At 42.2% G+C, this 18,629-nt stretch overlaps 1 protein-coding gene across 1 annotated transcript in view; it reads left to right on the top strand.

The window, feature by feature from the left end:
• The first annotated feature begins 1,439 nt into the window (after nt 1-1,439).
• LOC105562109 (probable G-protein coupled receptor Mth-like 1) overlaps nt 1,440-18,629 on the top strand; it is a 204,284-nt gene continuing 187,094 nt past the window's right edge. Inside the window, exons 1-3 of the mRNA XM_012012658.1 lie at nt 1,440-2,346; nt 4,813-5,082; nt 11,114-11,349. Of these exons, the coding sequence (XP_011868048.1) occupies nt 1,814-2,346; nt 4,813-5,082; nt 11,114-11,349 (1,039 nt within the window). The 5' untranslated portion in view covers nt 1,440-1,813. The remainder of the gene's footprint in view (nt 2,347-4,812; nt 5,083-11,113; nt 11,350-18,629) is intronic.

The raw sequence follows: 18,629 nt of genomic DNA, 5'->3' as shown, positions 1-18,629 counted from the left end.
CCGTGTAGAAACGTTTTTCCGAATACACGTGTTTTTACTTAACAAACGTTTAAACGTTTAAACGTTTACTAGGCTCTAATATACGTGTAAACGTTTATTATTATTATTATTATTATTATTATTTAAGTTTATTAAACGTTTACACGTATATTAAACGTTTATTAAACGTTTATTAAACGTTTAGTAAACGTTTAAACGTGTAAACGTTTTTCTGGAAGAAAATGTAAACGGATAAACGTTTCACGTTTAAACGTTTATTCAAAAAACGGAATAAAATCCGAGCCCTAATTTAAAGGCGCGATGCTCTGTCACTAGCCGGTCGATTCTACGTCGATTCACGTCTCAGCGAGGCTCTTCCGTGAGACTCTGAATCTTTGTTGTGTGTGTGTGTGTGTGTGTGTGTGTGTGTGTGTGTGTGTGTGTGTGTGTGTGTGTGAGAATCTGTTCCGAGAGCCGACATTCTCTCTACCGGGCCAATCGGCTGTGTCGGTTAGTTCCCGTTGTCGAGGGGAAATATTTCGTGATTTCGCCTAACGGAGAACAGCTCCGAAAAGTACGATCGCTCTCGTCACGAAAGAAACAATAATATTGACGAGCGGTGAACATACCGCTCGTTACCCAACGTTTCCTTGAAACGAGACGACATTCCAATCTTTCGTCTACATTATTATAACTTCTCAACCGCGGTTATACTCGCTATTTACACGCGAGGAAAATATCGCTTTGCCGCACGGAGTGAATTGTTTTTTTTTAAATTTACCCTGCAAATTATGTAATCTCGCGCGACAACGTGGCACCTGGGAAGAGAACTGTACGAGAGTGTATTTGAAATTTTACCAGACACTACACTAGTAAAATGTGTACCAAGTACAACTACCAGTAGAGGGTGCGGTAAAATTTCCAAAAACTCTCACAAAGTTCTTGAAAAAGCCACGTTGTCCCGCGACTACACGATTTTCAGGATAAATTCGAAGAGAAACTTCCCTCCGCGCGGTAAGCCGCGTATATCAGCCGGGGCTATCGAAACGGTTAGTTTTTTCCCGCAGCGGAATCGCCAAACATACGATAAAACGGAGCGCGCTTTATCCCGCGCTAAAAGGATTTCGATCAAGTCAACGGGTGATTCAACGAACAGTCGCCCTCCCGCCCTGCCGCCCTCGGGGCGCGTGCGACGCTCGGTCGTAATACAGGTCGTCGCAAACGGGACAGCGTCACGCGCGTTACCGTTGCATTTCCGGTGGTGGCGGGGGGCGCGGACACGTGGTCGCGGATTCTCGCCCTCGTCGGAGCGAGGCGACGCGGGCGAAGGTCGCCGCCGAGGAAAGGAGGAAGCCGGCCGCGCGGCGCGCGCGGTGGTTGAATAAGGTCGCGCAAGGGCGGGAGCGTGGCGCGCGGCTGCGCGCGCACGCCGGAGCCACGCTGCCGCCGGTGGGCTCTCGGAGTCGGGCCGCGTGGTCGCGTCAGTAACGCCGGAGCCTCCGTACGGGAGAGTCACGTCCGGCGAGCGCCCAGTGAACGCGGCCAGCAACTCGCGTCTACGCGTCCGTGTGTCTTTTCTTAATCGACACCGAATCGCATACCGCGTCTCGACACTCTTCGCCCTCGATCGCGCGTGCGTTCGCGTCGCGAGACGACATCGATCTGATCGATCCGAGTGCGCGCGCGAATTCTTCCAACACGCACGCGTTTGCTAAATTTGCTCCGACTGTCGAAGACTCGAAAAGACCGGGGTGAAGTTTGCGACAGTTGGTGGCGCGCTGCCCTCGACGACGGTCAGTGGAATCACGGCCGCGGGAAGTGATATCGAGGAGTCATGCGGGCGTACGCGCGTTGCGCTCTCGCGCTCGTCGCGGCGATCGCGACGGCCGTCGTGTCGGAGCCGAGCGAGCTGGCCAGGTCGGAAGAGACGATCGTCCTCAAGTGCTGCCGGCACGACGAGGAGCTGCTGCTGCTGGACGGCGTCGAGCCGCCGCGCTGCGAGCCGACTCCGAACAAATGGAAGCCGTTGATTTATAACATAACGACGAACAACTGGCAGGAAGAGCTGCCCACCCACTGGCGCGTCGTCGACGGCCGACGGCCGGGGTGCGGCGACCAGTCGGAGCTGATCGTCTGGCCCAACCGGAAGGCCACCCCGGTCATCCTGATCGAGAACGGGAACGCGGTGCTCGAGCTCCGCAGCTCCAAAGAGGACTCGAAGTCCTTTCTCCCCAGCCAGTACTGCGCCGATTCCAACGCCCTGCTTGTGTGCATGCCGAAGAAATTGGCGGGCAATCACGCCGCCGCGACCATGAGGCCGCAAGTGCGACGCTGCTGCGGCGAAAACGCCAGCTTCCACGAACACGGGTAAGTTGCCTGACCGGCCGTAACTTTGCCGGTCGATCCGGGGGGACAGACGGGAAAATTAGGTTAGGTCGGGGACACCGTCAACCGGTCGCACCCGTAAAGATCCGAGTTTCTTACGACTGTTCTTTTGCTCCTAGCGCTTTCGAGAAAGAGTCACTCGGGAGTCACTTTTGTCACGATGTAGCGCGACAAGCTTCACAATTACAAACGTTAATAAGTGGATGGAAGTTTTACTGGTTCTATTTATTATTCTATTTCCAACCACTCTCTGTCTCTCTCTTTCTCTCGGAGCAGGAAAATTTGAAGAATGCAAATGTAGGTTTAACTCAAAAAGATTAGATATCAAATGAACGTTAATTAGCGGTTTTGATGTCGATCGAGATTCCTTTGCTTATTTCCAAAAGTTGCAAGAAATTGAAATCAACTCGAACGTTATTCTGGAGCTCAGAAGCTAAGAGAATTAACTAATGCAAATTGATCCCAATAAAATTCGACATAAAATGTCCCGACTGTAATTAAAACCGATATCCGAGAGCAAATTTATAAAATTCAATTTTTATTTGAAAAAGCATAAAGTCCAAGCTGAGATAATTAATGTGACGACTCACATAATCGATAAAACAAGTAGTTGAAATGTGACAAATAAATATGCGTACGAAGGTAAATAAAACCGATTCACGATAGAAAATTTGTAATATTGAATTTTTATTTGGAAGCGCATAAAGTCCAAGCTGAGATAATTAGTATATCGATTCAAAAATCGATAAAACGAGTAGTTGAAGTTGAAATGTGACAAATAAATATGTGCACGAGGGTAAATAAAACCGATTCACGATAGAAAATTTTTAATATTCAATTTTTATTTGGAAGCGCATAAAGTCCAAGCTCAGATAATTACTTTAATATATCGACTCAAAAGTCGAAAAGGCAAGTAATCGAAGTTGAAATGTGACAAACAAATATGTGTATGAAGGTAAATAAAATCGATTCACGATAGAACATTTATAATATTCAATTTTTATTTGGAAGCGCATAAAGTCCAAGCTGAGACAATTAGTATATCGACTAGAAAATCGATAGAACAAGTAATTGAAGTTGAAATGCGACAAAATAAATAAATGTATGTATATAGCTCGATATGCAGTATGTACGTGTTACTAACGGTATCTAAAATAGCTTCGTATCTAATGGTATCAATAGCTTTTTAGCCTCTTATCCGGACGTTGCGGAATAAATGTTCAAGCTGTCGATTTACCTCTCTGATGAAACAGTAACGGATTTCGTAAGACCTTAACTCACCCGTAGGTAGCTACTTGTTTATTTACCGAGCGTCGTTTGAGTGAAACGCGTTAGACTCGCACGTAGAGCGACCTTGACGTCTGCGGGACTCGTTTGGTTTTTATTCGAGAATGTTGATGCCGCGCGCGGCCGGCTAGGTTCTCCCTTGCGAATTCTATCTCGTGCGTACGCCAATAAAATCTGTTTAACCAATCGGCAATATCCCACTGTTTTTATAATAAAAATTAAATGGTGCATCGAGACACGTGGTTGATAATAAAATTTAAAATGTTTATTGCAATCTCTTTGGCTTAATTTAATGGTCACGTAAAATAACAGAAATACAAAGATGCACGAAAATTTGTCGCGAAGCCTCCCGTACTAGTGGTCTTAATTATTCGAAGCTTCGCAACTTCGAAGCTTCGAAGTATCCGAAGAAACGAAGAAACTTGGAATATCGAATTTTCCAAGTTTCGAAGTTTCGAATATTCGAAGTCAACTAATGCATATAAGCTTTCAAAGACCAACCTAATTTATCATCTGTATCTATCATCTGTATTAGGCAGTAAAAAGAAATAGTTAATAAGATAAAATGTTAATGATAGAAAATTTATTTCCTTCGAATTAATTGTATTTTTATGAGCGAATGGACAAGAATGTGTCCGACAAAAAGAACATTTGTTTTTTTATACTTGTAATGATATTAATTAGTTGGCATTTAATTAGTTCACAGTTATAGGAAAAACGATTAATTTTGCAAAATGTGTTATTGTTTTTTATCCTGTTAATACATTAGTTGACTTCGAATATTCGAAACTTCGAAGATTCGAAGCTTCGAAATTGAAAATCTTCGAAGAAAAATTTCAGCTCTATCCCGTACTACTTGTGACTCATTGCGGACGAAGATCTTTTGAGGTAAGACGCCATCGAACATGAAACTCGACACGATATTTCCGGGATGCATCGGCATTGATAACGGAATTTATCACTCAAACTTTTCCATATTTACTTAAAAGATTACACGGTCCGAGATGCGTCAAATACGTTGGTTATTAAATGTAATTCGTGAGATCTGCGGAGCGTTGGAGAAACACGTGAAGAAAGTGAGAAAAAGGTTCACGGCCGCCTCTACCGTTTCTCATTTTAACGAGCGACTGCGTAAGAGATACTTTTCTTTTGTGTCGACAGAAATACCTGCGTGTTGCTAGCGGAGACCGCGGACGCACCACCTCTGCTGCCGAAGGCGTCGTCCGTCGAGATCGTGGCCGGATTTCCCACCTGCCCGAAATCCGACAATTTCACCATCGTCGGCAACGCGGTAGACGGCGCGCTGCAGCCCGACGGCAGCCTCGAGATAAACGGGATCGTTTTACCTAGCGGCCAGTTCTGCGTCGAGAGGATTAAGGAACTCAACCAGGTCGCCAAGGTGTTCGCCTGCCCGGAACATACTCCGCAAAGGTCAGTGCGAGCGACGATTCAAGTCGTATCGTTTTTCTTGTCTCGCTGCACTCGTTTACAAAAGCCGATTAACGAGCGATGATGAAAAGAAATCCCCCCCCCCCCCTGCTTAAAGTAACGTTACGACGTCGCCTGGCAATCGCCGTGTTATCTGAAATAAAACTTACGGAAACGAAAGAGCGTTTAAGTAGATAAAAAATTGGGGGGATATTTGAAAAGTCTGTATCTTTATTCTTTATACATTTCGTTTCACGAGTTTGGAAAATACAGCTGACATTTGATTTCGTAACATGATTCTATGGTTCTTTTATCAAATTATTCGCGTTACTGCGTGCACATATACCGATCCTGCCTGAACGCGATTAGCCTATCATGATTTAATATAATATACTGTAGGAAACCGTTCGACGTGAGATATTGTTTTGATACTTTATTATTTGCCCGACTCATCGCTTTCCCTTGTTCCTCGTCTTTGAAAGCGATGTGACGGTCGCGTGATTTAATAATAATCGGGAGGTAACGGTGAAGACGACAAATATATACACCGTGTGTCGGTCGACGAAGACATTCGGACAAAGAGACTCAAGTAAAGCGAGTCGTTAAAGGCTCTTGTGTCGCGTAACATTAGCGTGTACATGAAATTGTTCGAGTGTCCTAATAAACGCTGATTATTATTTCGGGTGAGTTTTACTTGTGATCCAGCCTAAAATCCCGGGAAGACCCCTACAATACTATAAAATGCGCCGTAAATGAAAGAAACTGCCGAGGTAAGTTTTGGTTTTTTTTTGTTAAATCAGCAATAAATATGAATATCTTTCCGTAATACGCCGCGCTATTAATTCAATATATTCCGTAAGCGTGCCGATAATTCGATAGCAGGCGCACGCGTAAATCGCAGGAAGTTGAATATCGATCCCTCAATTATGCAAAGACGGTCCTCTGTTCTTCTTATTCGCTCGATCATCGTTCATTCGTCTCGCGTAATGAAGAATGAAGGCGACTCGCGGCCGGTTCCGGCGGTCAAGTCGTCCGACCCACTTTAAGGCACTCCGGGCACGATCCGACTTTTTGCCCCCGTCAAGTATCGCCTACTCCGATCTGAATTTATCGCACGACTTAATTGCGCGATGGGTAGCACGTTTAGGTGGTTGGGGGCGAGGGATAAAACGGCACTGCGCGCGCTTCTGCGGGCGCGTCTCGTTCTCGGGACGACGCGCCGAGGAAACGTTCCGGGCCGCCTCACTTTCATCGCTTCTCGCAAGGTATTTTCTAGGTCGCGTGTATCCGCGATCCCACGTCATCCGAGATTCCATTGAAACGTTCTCACAACTGGATACCCGCGTTTCCGCGCACCGAAGCGATGAACGGCGTAAACGCCTCCGGCCGTGGGCGTTGCGTAAGGAAGACGGCATTGTGTTACTCGCGGCAAGCTTTTTTTTTCTTCTCGTCCCGTTCTTTCGCGGAATTTTCATGTAATTGAAGCAATTCTGATCTCTCCTTCCTTGACGTATCTTTTGAAGACTTTTCTTTTAAAAAATAATCCCGCGATGGTCGAGTTCGCAGGTATACACGGAGAGAAATATGTAGATGCCGTAGCTAAAAACTGCACGTGGCAAATAAATTTCAGTTGTAAAACATGAACGGCTAATGTTTAGTTGTGACGGCTACAGATTTTGCTACTGTGCCTATTGCATTAGGTGCGACAGCAAACCGTTTGCGTTTTAGAAATTTATAGTTATGGCAGCAAAATATTTTTAGCGATCCACGACTAGTTAGGGCACACTCTAAAAATCAATCAGTGAGTTATCACTGAAAACAGTGAATAGTCACTGATTTACAGTTATAAGTATACCGCTGAAATTTTCAGTAGAATTTTTATAATTGCAAATCAGTGACTATTCACTGTTTTCAGTGATAATTCACTGATTGACTTTTAGAAAACACGGAAAGAAAAATGTAGCTGCCGTAGCTAAAAACTGAACGTGGCAATTTCACTTGTAAAACATGGGCAGCTAATATTTAGTAGTGATTGTTAAATAGTTTGCCTATTGTGTTAGGTGCGACAGCAAACCGTTTGCGTTTTAGAAATGTATAGTTATGGCAGCAAAATATTTTTAGCGAACCACGATTAGTTAGGGCACACTCTAAGAATCAATCAGTGAGTTATCGCTGAAAACAGTGAATAGTCACCGAGGGGGAAACCGCTGACCAAAATCTTGTACACCAATGCCCACTAATGCCCAGTGGGCATTACTTTATCTTATTATCTTCTTTTATCGTATTTATCTTGTTTTATCTTATTTTATCTTACTGTACCTTATTTTATCTTATTTTATCTTTATAATGCCCCAGCAAGACGTAATGCCCAAAAAATGTCCTGGTAATGCCCAGTAATGCCGCAAATATGTACACCACAATGCCCTCAGCGGTTTCCCCCTCGATAGTCACTGATTTACAGTTATAAGTATACCACTGTTACACTGAAAAATCTTTTCACCACTCTCTAAAAGTCAATCAGTGGATTATCACCGAGGGGGAAACCGCTGAGGGCATTGTGGTGTACAGATTTGCGGCATTACCGGGCATTACTAGGGCATTTTTGGGGCATTACGTCTTGCTGAGGCATTATAAAGATAAAATAAGATAAAATAAGATAAAATAAAATAAAACAAGATAAGTAAGATAAAAGAAGATAATAAGATAAAGTAATGCCCACTGGGCATTAATGGGCATTGGTGTACAAGATTTTGGTCAGCGGTTTCCCCCTCGATTATCACTGAAAACAGTGAATAGTCACTGATTTGCAGTTATAAGTGTATCACTGAAAATTGCAGTGGTATATCGCAGTGACTATTCAGTTTTCAGTGAATAATCCACTGATTGACTTTTAGAGAGTGGTGAATAGTTTTTTTCAGTGTAACTGAATAGTCACTGATTTACAGTTATACAGATAAGTATATCGCTGCAATTTTCAGTGATACACTTATAACTGTAAATCGGTGACTATTCAGTTTTCAACGATAATTCACTGATTGACTTTTCGAGAGTGGTGAAAAGTTCTCTTCGGTGTAACAATCCAATGCGCTAAACGTCAGGTAATTAACGGTATCTGTACGTCACGTAACGTAAGATGGGGTTAGAAGATCTCATTCGGCGAGACACGTGGCGTCCCGCTAAGACGAAGGACGAACCGTAATGGATTGACGGGCAGACATGCAGGACATCGCTGATAGTAAGATCCGAGAGTTTCCGTTCGGTACAGACGTAGTGTCACGTAATGTCGCGTGGTACACACACACACCCACACACACAGCCGAGGATCCCCGGCTACGTAGTTCGTGTCGCTGTACCGGGGATGATGTACCAATGAACCGTGTTTATCTCCCGGATTCGAAGTGTCGCCGAGCCGGTATTTAGCGAAAATTGCCGGGGGAATTTATGGCAAAAGTTTAATCGCCGTTAGGTGCGTAAAGTAACGTCGAAAATGCGATTAGCGCCCCGCATTTGCGCCCGACGCAGGACGCCCGATTTTGCAGAAAGTTACTCCGTTCGTATTCTATTTGCACGATTGTTTGTACGCGTGCATACGGGTCAACTGACGCGCAGCGTTTTGTTTCCCCGTGAAAAATTTACTCGCCAACTACTTCGGTGAACGGCAATCAATGGAACAAAACGTGGTCGGACGCGGTGGATTTTTTGTTTTCCCATCGTGAATGCTTCGCGAATAGAGTCGGTCGGTTATCGTGACTTTTCTCAAAATTGGATAAAATCAATCTCTGACGATACGTGCGTTGAATGCACGCGCGGAAACGCGATGTAAACGAGTGGGTTTTAAAACGGAGGTTATTATCTAATAGAGGAAAGCCCTCTATTATGAGATAGGATTCTAATACGAGATAGCAGGTTCTCAACGTTCCACATTCAATCGCATATCTTTTTTCGCAACGATTACACGATCTAACAATCAATTTTCCACGAAACTGAGATTTCACTCCAAGGGCAATAAATTCATGGTGGAACCAACAGATGACGCCTATTAATTCAGCAGAAACTCCGCTATCTAACATTAGAAGCCTTTCTCGTAACTTTCCTCTATTATTATATGACAAGTCCAGAAATAAAGCGCAATCTTTTTCAAAGAGCTTTATTTCAATAAATGGTCTTATACTGTTATCGCAAATATGTCTATTTTTTGCAATAGCTTTATTAGAGATTATTGAAATAACAATTATGACGCGCGTAGATTTTTATTCGACAAAAGTTTTCAGTAAGCACCGAGTTAAATCTCTCAAGATCTCGGAGGTACTTTCCCCACGCGACTTTCACTCGGCGCGTGTGTACGAGCGATCGATGCGAGCGTAAAGCCACCGTAAACGATCCTGAAAACGGAAATCCGTCCGTCCTGAATGCGGTCGCGTCGTGATGTCATTAGTCGCGATGAAAAATGGGCTCGCCCGGATCTTTCAGGAATCTTAATTAAAAACGGACGTAACGATCGCCGATAACGCGGTATTATTTCCGTTATAATCGATCGATCGATAGCTGGCTCACTGCCCGCAGCTGGCAGTAAGCCAATCGGTCAATTGCCGATGTGACGCCGATAAAACTGCCCGAATTTAATTAATCCGCCAGCGCGAGAAATAACGAGAAATAGCACCATAATTCGCCTTTTTCTTCCGTGACTTTTTGCCCATAGATAGTGGAAAATATCGATAGGGCCGACACCGGAATTTGCATGTTAAATGTATGCTAACCTTCCTTTCCGCCACTATAAAAAAAAATTTTTGAACCCGGAAAATAGAGAAAAGAGAAATTCACGGCGAAAATACGTACGTCATTGCGACGGTAAATTATTATTCGTTTCTTTTTATGCCTATGCTAATTAATTGTTATCGTACAACCGGTTAATAAATTGCAATTGGTTAGGTTTGAAATTTGCCGCTAATTGTTGCAAGTATAAATTATGTGTTTATTTCGAGCTTCCATTAATGTATGAACACATAATAAAACATAATATCATAGTAACTCAAATTAAATGATCCCGTAATACGTACGTCACATATTAATCCGCGATGTCTGATGTATACAATCGTACGATGCGCGTGATGGGGATCGAGTAAATATTTCAAATTTAAAGCAGACCGATAGAATTATCGCGAAACAGGACAATTTTTCTGTACTCTCTAAAAAGATCTGTGAATTATCACTGAAAGCAATGAGTAGTCACGGATTTACGGTTATAAGTACACTGTAAAAAAAATTGCATGTAAAATTGCAATTATTATAGTGGGTAATGTTGGGACCATCTAAAATAGTATATTTACATACGTCAGTAAATTCACTCCTTGCAAGTCAAATTATTATCTTATACAATAAGTAAACTGCTTGCTATTGATTGTGTAAATTTTACAATTTTTGGTAATTTTTCATCATGTGTAAACGAGTATTTACACAACAAAGAGTAAAAAATTTTTTTTGTAAAAGTACAAAGTACGTTTATATATTTTCGTTATTAATAGTGTAATCGCTACACTTATTACGTATGTAATTTTACATACTTTTTTTACAGAGTATGCCACTGCGGTTTTCAGTGGTAATCCACTGACTCTTGTAGCGAATTCGGCAGCTATGCAGCAGTGCACACTAAGTGCACACCAAGGCTTGGTCAGAGTCTACTCTTAGATTTATGGTCATCTCAAGTGCGTGTCCAAAAGCTATTTAGCCGCAAAGATGATCCATACGAATGCTATACAGATCATTTTACTGGCTAGGAAGTATTTTGAAAAGTATTTAAGACGATCCTTAAATATAGGAATTGGCTGTAAACAAGCCTTAGTGTGCACTCGTGTCAGTGCGCACTGATGCAAGCTGCCGAATTCGCTATTAGAGAGTATTTCGCCAATTACACGGTCGGCTCATTAAATTTCATAATCTCCAGGTGGAACCTTTAGATTTGTGTTCTTTTTACGTCAGGCAGATTTAAGTAAAGACCGGTCCAAAGTAGCGTCCTAATCTGCTCAAACTTTTTCAGACCCGCGGTGAAAGCGACAGACATCAGATTCACCTTGTATCCCGTGGGCTTCATCATTAGCGCCGTCTTCCTGGCCGCCACCCTGGCGGCCGGCTGGCTACTACCGGCCTCTCATCACGTTCTGCACTGGCGTTGCCAGACTCATCATGTCGCCTGCCTGATGATGGGCGATATTCTCATGGCCATCATTCAGCTCGCCGGGGATTGCCTCCACGGTACAAGCTGCAAGGCGCTCGGTGAGTCTTCATTATTGCCTTGTTAATTTTTTCACCGCTGCTTCTTGCCTCACGAAAGGGCTCGCGGAAAGCGATATATTTACGGTAATTTCACGGTCTCGATGGCCGCGGGTACGGCAAAATGATGAATATAGTGGCGAGCCTTTCGCGTTATCTCCCTTCGATATTCAAATGTATATCGAGGGCGCAAATTTATTCTTTATACCTTTTCGTGCAGCACTTTCGGATAAAAGAATGCGCGAAACTAATATTTAAGACCTTTTACGCAATTTTGCGAATTTTACTGTTACGTTCTTTGAACGTACTTTATTGTTGCCACCCGTCGCGTTATCGAAAATGTCTCGCGTTGTAACAAACGAGTGTACTAACCGTGTCTTTAACGTGGAAATCCGAACTTATCGACATTATTAAAACGCACACATACAAGTCCTGTGTCCTCGTGTGCCATTTCATTTTCATCCGGCCACTATTCGCGATCTTCCAGAAGATAATGCGGGCATCCGGAACATTGCTGGAATCGTCCACAGTGAACTATATCTAATGGCCGCGTAAACGGGGAAAAAAATGAACAATTCGCTATTTATCGGAGCGTGGCGATCAGCCAATTCGCTTCTTTTATTAACGTCCATCGGTATGAATCGGAAGCGACGCGACTCGGATTAAACGAAATTGAAAACTAACCGGATCTTCGCGTTGAATGAGCGTTGACATATCAAAAAGTAACGAGAGGGATAATGATTTCGCGAAATTGAAAATCTGAGTGTAAAAAGCAACTTGTTTCTCCCCCCCCCCCCTGACAACTTAACGCTGTATCGTTCGTTGTGTCGCTGAATTTTATTCGCCATTTGATTACATGCTTCGATTGATATTAGTTGACAGCTAGTTGAAACTCTATCGAGTTTCCGACTTACGAGGGAACGCGATGTTGATTATCCGCACAAATGTCAGCCGGTGCAGCCGAACGCGCAGATGGAATACGAATTTAGCCGACGATCGAGGCTGGCTTTATTTGCCGCCCCGTCCCCGAAGCTCAGGGGGTAATTATTCGGATAATCGTAGTAATCCCTCTCGCAAAGCTCCGCTTCTCTCGTCTCGTTCCAATCGCGAGAATCGATTAGTGCGTACACCCGTGCGAGTCCGGCTTCTCCGCGTTGTAATGGCGCGCAGCGGCTCTCATTTGCATGAAGAATCGATTACGCAGATTCCACCGGGGCACCGGGATGTTTTTCCTATCGTGATCTGCGTTTAACCATTCGTTCTTACAAATTGGCACGGCCGACCGTGTAACCGTAGACCGGAGATCATTGTCGCGCGTGTTTCTCATCCGCGTCTTTTCAAATACATTGGAAAAATTCAAATCTCTTTAAGGGAAGCATGTAATCCGCGAGAACTCTAAACTCTTTAGAAAACAAGATGTCGTTTAATGTTGGATAAATTGAAATTTGACGTACAGAGTGTAGATATCACTTCTGTATAGAAAGAGAATTCCCTTAAGAAAAAGCACTTAGGCCCTTAAGGTTGGTAACCTTAGTTTCATCAAACGTCGCTTAACTTTAATCTTAGTTTAATTCATGTTTCTTTCTAGAGTAACAGTTAGAAAAAGACAAAGAACGAATTGAGCTAAGCTTAAAGTTAAGCGACGTTGATGAAGCCGGGCCTTGGTTGCATCAATAGCTGATGACGTTCTATCGGTAACTAATAAAGCGCCACAAGTTACCGATACAATGTCATCAGTTACTGATTGGTTTTCTTTTCTTAAGGGACGCCAGCATCCTTTTATATAGTTTTCGAGTGAGGAATTACTCTCGTCGCGCGTATATTTTGTGGTATCTTGCAATAAGCAATCTACCATGATCGAACAAGCGCTTTTACAATTTCCATTGAAATAATAACCGCAACCGAAACCGGTTACGAGGTCGTGGACCTTCCGTCTGCGAAAACCGAAGAAAGGAGAAAGTGGAACGGAACGTAGCGGCGAGTGTTGCTGACCCACAATCTCTCTCTCTCGTCGATATTCTCGGTTTTTCTCTTTTTCTCGACTCAAAGAGAGTGTTACTTCGCGTACCGTGAGTGCTCTTCTGACGAGAGATTATTTGCTGACATATTTAATCGTATCAGCTACGATTTCCAACTTTCCCTCACGGATTCCTACAATATCTTTCGAAATCCGACACCTCGCGTGCAACGATCCGATAATTTGACAACGTAGAAACGCCCGCGTTACCCGAGAAATAGAATAACGGGTGAAATTAAATATTAACTCTATGATACTCGCATAGAGTCTAATGTGCACTCCTGCCTGAAAAATCTATTGAATTCGTGGAGTAAAACGATTCTATCAATCGAATGCCGCACAAATTGTTTCGTAGAACTTTCGCACTTATTTTTATATCTGGAAGATACATAAAGTATTATAAATCTTTATTTAGTTGTACATCTAAACGAACGATGGAAACTGAAATATAATGTTGAGGCGTAAGGTCAGTAGCGTACGGTGATTATTTGAGAAATCGTAGAGATGGATTTATACACGGAGAGAATTTTCTTTTAAAATTTATGTAATCGTGGGACAGCGTGGCATTTCGAAGACTTTTATTCGAGTGTATTGAAATTTTACCGTACATTTTACTAGTACACCCTCAGAAAGGATTTCTGTTACCGAGACAAAAATATTCTCGACGCATTTATGTTTCTCACAACCGCATTTAGCATAAAAATAAGACAATGTCAAAATTAAGTCGATAATTCTTATTCTCCTCTATTAAATTAAAAAAGATTTACTTACTATATTGAGACAAGAGCAACTTATGTAAATGTAAGTTTATATATTCTTGCGTCTAGAATCAATTTTCCCTCCACTTTACAACGCACGAAGTTGGCACCACGATATTCGACAAAAAACGATACATACTATCAGTTTATTTTAGATTTTAGAATTTTTCGTTTAAGATCAAAATATTCCTTTCTCTATAATAAATACGATTGGCGCTTTGTCGATCCTATTTTATGATACATTGAAGTGTACACTGAGAAAAATGTCCGATTAAATATAATCGGATGATCCAATTACATAATAACAAACGGATATATCCGATTAAATTGCGTATCCGATGAAACATTTGATCGGTTTTTCAATCAAATTTCATCGGTAACTGCATTTCATCGGATAAATCTCATAGAATGTACCCATAATTTAATCGAAAAACGTAATCGGAAAAATTAACCACCGGACACACTAATTGGTTTATCCGATGAAAATTTTTCTCAGTGTAATAGCATTGAATCCGGAAATTTTTTTCTGTAGGTGTAATTATACGTACACGGAAAAAATTTTCTGGTTGAATATGGACGAATCAGATAATTCCTTTAGGATTTACCAGAATTCCTTTAGGATTTACCAGAATTCCTGTAATCCTACAGAAATTCTGGTAAATCCTAAAGGAATTCTGGTAAATCCTAAAGGAATTATCTGATTCGTCCATATTCAACCAGAAATTTTTTTTCCTGTAATCCTACAGAAATTCTGGTAAATCCTAAAGGAATTCTGGTAAATCCTAAAGGAATTATCTGATTCGTCCATATTCAACCAGAAATTTTTTTCAGTGTACAATTAGTACACATTGTACTGGTAAAATGTATGGTAAAATTTCAAAAAACTCTCTTCGACATGCCACGTTGTCCCACAATTACATGACTTTCGGGATAAATTGTGAGAGAAAATTCTCTCCTTGTATCGAGTCATCGCCACCGAGATTCTGATCGATGATTCGTCAGTCGGATTATCCGCTGTAGGAAATGAAACCGTTATTACCACATCGGAATCGATCGAATCAGCAAGATAGCGGTATTCTTTTTTGTTGTTACGTTGCGAGATCTCGCGGGAAATCGGTATCCTTAGTCCTTGCGTGCCAGCGCATTTCTAATTCGCAGACGCACGCATTGCGTATCCCATTACGCGGCGACGCGGACGTAGCGGATGTATCGCGATACGCGAAGTCACGTCGCGTATAAAAGGCAGGAATTCCAGCGCGGCGACGATAACGGTAAGCTGGATTCTTTTTATTGCGAAACAGCCCGCGTTCCCCCTTCCCCTCCCTCCTGCCCCGCGAGCTTATTGTCTCGCGGAAAACGCGCGAGAAACCGCTCGCCGATCCGTTCGCTCCGGCGCGCGGCCGCGGACGCGCGGCGTCGAGCGGAAATCATCGAAACGCGGAATGCGCCGCGCGATGCAATTTTGAAGCATGCCGAATTCCGCGGCGAGTTCACGATGAACGGGGGCGTTCACGCTTGCAGCGCTCGCCGCGATGCGAATATGCGATAAATGCAAAATGTTTCGCGCGTTCAGTTGCACATACCTCTTCCCGTTCTTTTTTCCCTCCCTCCTCCTCCTCCCCCCCCCCTCCGTGTTTTTTATCCGTGTAGCGCCGAAACAATCTGATACTATTTCAATATACTATTTCGGTATACTATTTCAATAATTCAGAGTATCGAATTTTCATGTACGAGGGTCGCTCCGAAATTTCGCGCATGCTCTCGTATAAATTATGCTTGACAGTACGAATAACCGAATATTATTCGGAGGACAGTGCATTAAATATAACGTAAGAATTTAATTGTAGCGGCTAGCGCGTTGTGAATTATGAGGAAGCGATAAAAAATTTTATCTTGCCATAAAACGATGCAAACGTTTTACGGCATCGACTGATCTTGGCGCCCCGTCGCAGAAATAAATACAGAATATACTATATTCCGCTCGCCGCACGGCGCGACATTCGTACTTTCTGCCTATACGCCAGCGTTAATAATTTAGTACAATTACAAGACTTAATTTCAATGCATCTTTAAACCGTATTTGATATTACAGAGCACTCCTCTCTCTCTCTCTCGCGTATTTTGACTTAAAATTTTCATTTATATTGAAAGTTCTCGCGTAACATTCACGATTCAGCTGTTATAACACTTCTCGCTCCGTTCGCATGGACATTTAACGCGTAAGTCCATGCGATCGAATTGCATTCCACGATGCTAAATAACGTAGCAAAGAATGTAATAATCCACATATCGCACCGGACATTTTGCAACAAAGTGTAATTTCTCACCCAGATCTCGAACGTTGTGATCTTACGGAACGTGTTTAGATAGAATTGCATCGCGAATGCGCGATGTAGCGCGACCTTGAAATAATAGGCACGTCTATACGAGCGTACCAGAGTCGCGACTCCTTTCCAATCGAATCCGTCTGCGATCGTGTATCGGTCCGGTTGTCCAACGGGATCACATATTACGCGCATCGTCGATTCCGCTCTCGTTATTTGAACGATCCACAAAGGGAAAGAGACGACGTAAGAGAGAATCTCGCTGTATTTATCTCGAACCTCCTTTCTCCCCCGACCTTTCGCGGCGCGCAGTGTTCTCCCACGAAAACATCAAGGAGACCCTCGCCGTGACTTTGGCTTTGACCGAGAACTCTAATGTCGCTCAGACGTTGGGCGCCCATTTAAGGAGAAAACGCGCCGCCGTAACGTCGTCTTGAATGAGGGACGAGAGAGTAAATCAAAGCCTCGTTGCCTTTTCGAGACGCTGTACGCCGCGTTATGTGCCGATCCGAGAGACGGGACGTGAAAGAGGATTTTACTTGATTGGCAGGAAATTCCCGCTTTTGGGAAATCTGCTATTCACGCAAGACCATTTGGATGAAGCGATATTACCGCATAACAGCATTACATCGAATCTTGTTTCGTGCTTCATCAAATCTCTAAAGAAACGTCTTAATTATGAATCCAATATTAGCAATGCAGATATGTAACTGTACAGTTATTATATATATTACTATAGTAATACGTTATTTTTAATTTGCAAAAAGTATAGCATAAATAAGTTTTTTAATCGGCACAGCTTTAAGAGAATCCCTCAGCCATCTTTTTTACCGACACAGTCAAATATAGTTTTTGGCGTTTATGCACAAAATAATACCAGGATAAGTTGCGGACCGCATAGCAGAACATTATTATACTTAAAATGCTCAGTTCAGAAGTCTAATAAAAAAGATATTGGTATTTGAATTTTTCACTTTTTTTCAATTATTTTTAATTAATAGTCGACGTTATATTATAAAAATGAAAAATATCATTGTATAAAGTCGACCCTCCCTGGTTTTGTCTTTATGCCTACTTTAATCGCGCGGAAGAATTTTGCAATTTAAAAATCCAATTTCAAATTTAGTACGAAACTACGAAGTGAAAATTCCAAATACCAATATCTTTTTCATTAGACTTGTGAACTGAGCGTTTTAAATATGAAAATGTTCTGCTATGCGGCCCGCAATTTATCCTGGTATTATTTTGTGGATAAAAGCCAATAAAAAGAATTACAAGCGTAGAAACTATAATTTGACTGTGTCGGTAAAAAGATGACTGAGGAAGCCTCTTAACATTTAATTGGTTAAATATTATGTGATAAATTGATAAGCGAAAAAAGACTAAAAAATTTTATTTATATATACAATTACGTTGTATCGATACTGGTCGTACGCGAAATGGCGACCTATGGAGCACTAGCTTAAGGCTTTAAATAGTATTATTTACGAAGACTTGGTGTTATTAATCGTTAAAGTGTTATACGCCTGTACCCAGTTTAAACTTTTCAGCCGATTTGGCTACTGCTATCCTTCTTTTATTTCATAGTATCTTGGCTGCTCGTAAAGACGTAATTATCACTCTATATCTTATTATGTGTAAATCGTCTGGAGCGTTGGTGCGCACGGATGTTGATTTTATATGGAAACATTTCGAGAATGCAACAGAAAGTGAGGCAGGGATACATCAAAGATGGAAAGTCTATGGCGTAGAACAATTAGTATTTTCTCTCTGTATTTTATCTCGTATGTTATATACGCTTATTCGAAATATATTCGGAGAAAGAGGGAGAAATTTCTCTAACATGACTCAGGAGTCGATCAAGCGTGCACTGAGAAAAGTTTCCATCGGCTAAACCAATGAAGTAGTGTGTTCGATAGTTAATTTTTCCGACTATGTTTTCCGATTAAATTACGGATACATCCGATGAAATGCAGTTACCGATGACATGTGATTGAAAAACCGATCACACTTTTCACCGGATATACAATTTAATCGGATATATCCGTTTGTTATCATGTAAATTGAATTATCCGATTGTATTTAATCGGACATTTTTCTCAGTGTACCTTTTTTGTTCTTGTTTCGCGTTTATATCCTTCTCTTGATATTGATAATCTCTTGATATCGTCGTATTTCTTGGCC

Source organism: Vollenhovia emeryi, unplaced genomic scaffold, assembly GCF_000949405.1.
Source record: "Vollenhovia emeryi isolate VEMERY1.0 unplaced genomic scaffold, V.emery_V1.0 DF939195.1, whole genome shotgun sequence".
Classification (NCBI taxonomy): Eukaryota; Metazoa; Arthropoda; class Insecta; order Hymenoptera; family Formicidae; genus Vollenhovia; species Vollenhovia emeryi.
The sequence above is the reverse complement of the archived record's forward strand: the minus strand, read 5'-3'. Positions and strand labels throughout refer to the sequence as shown.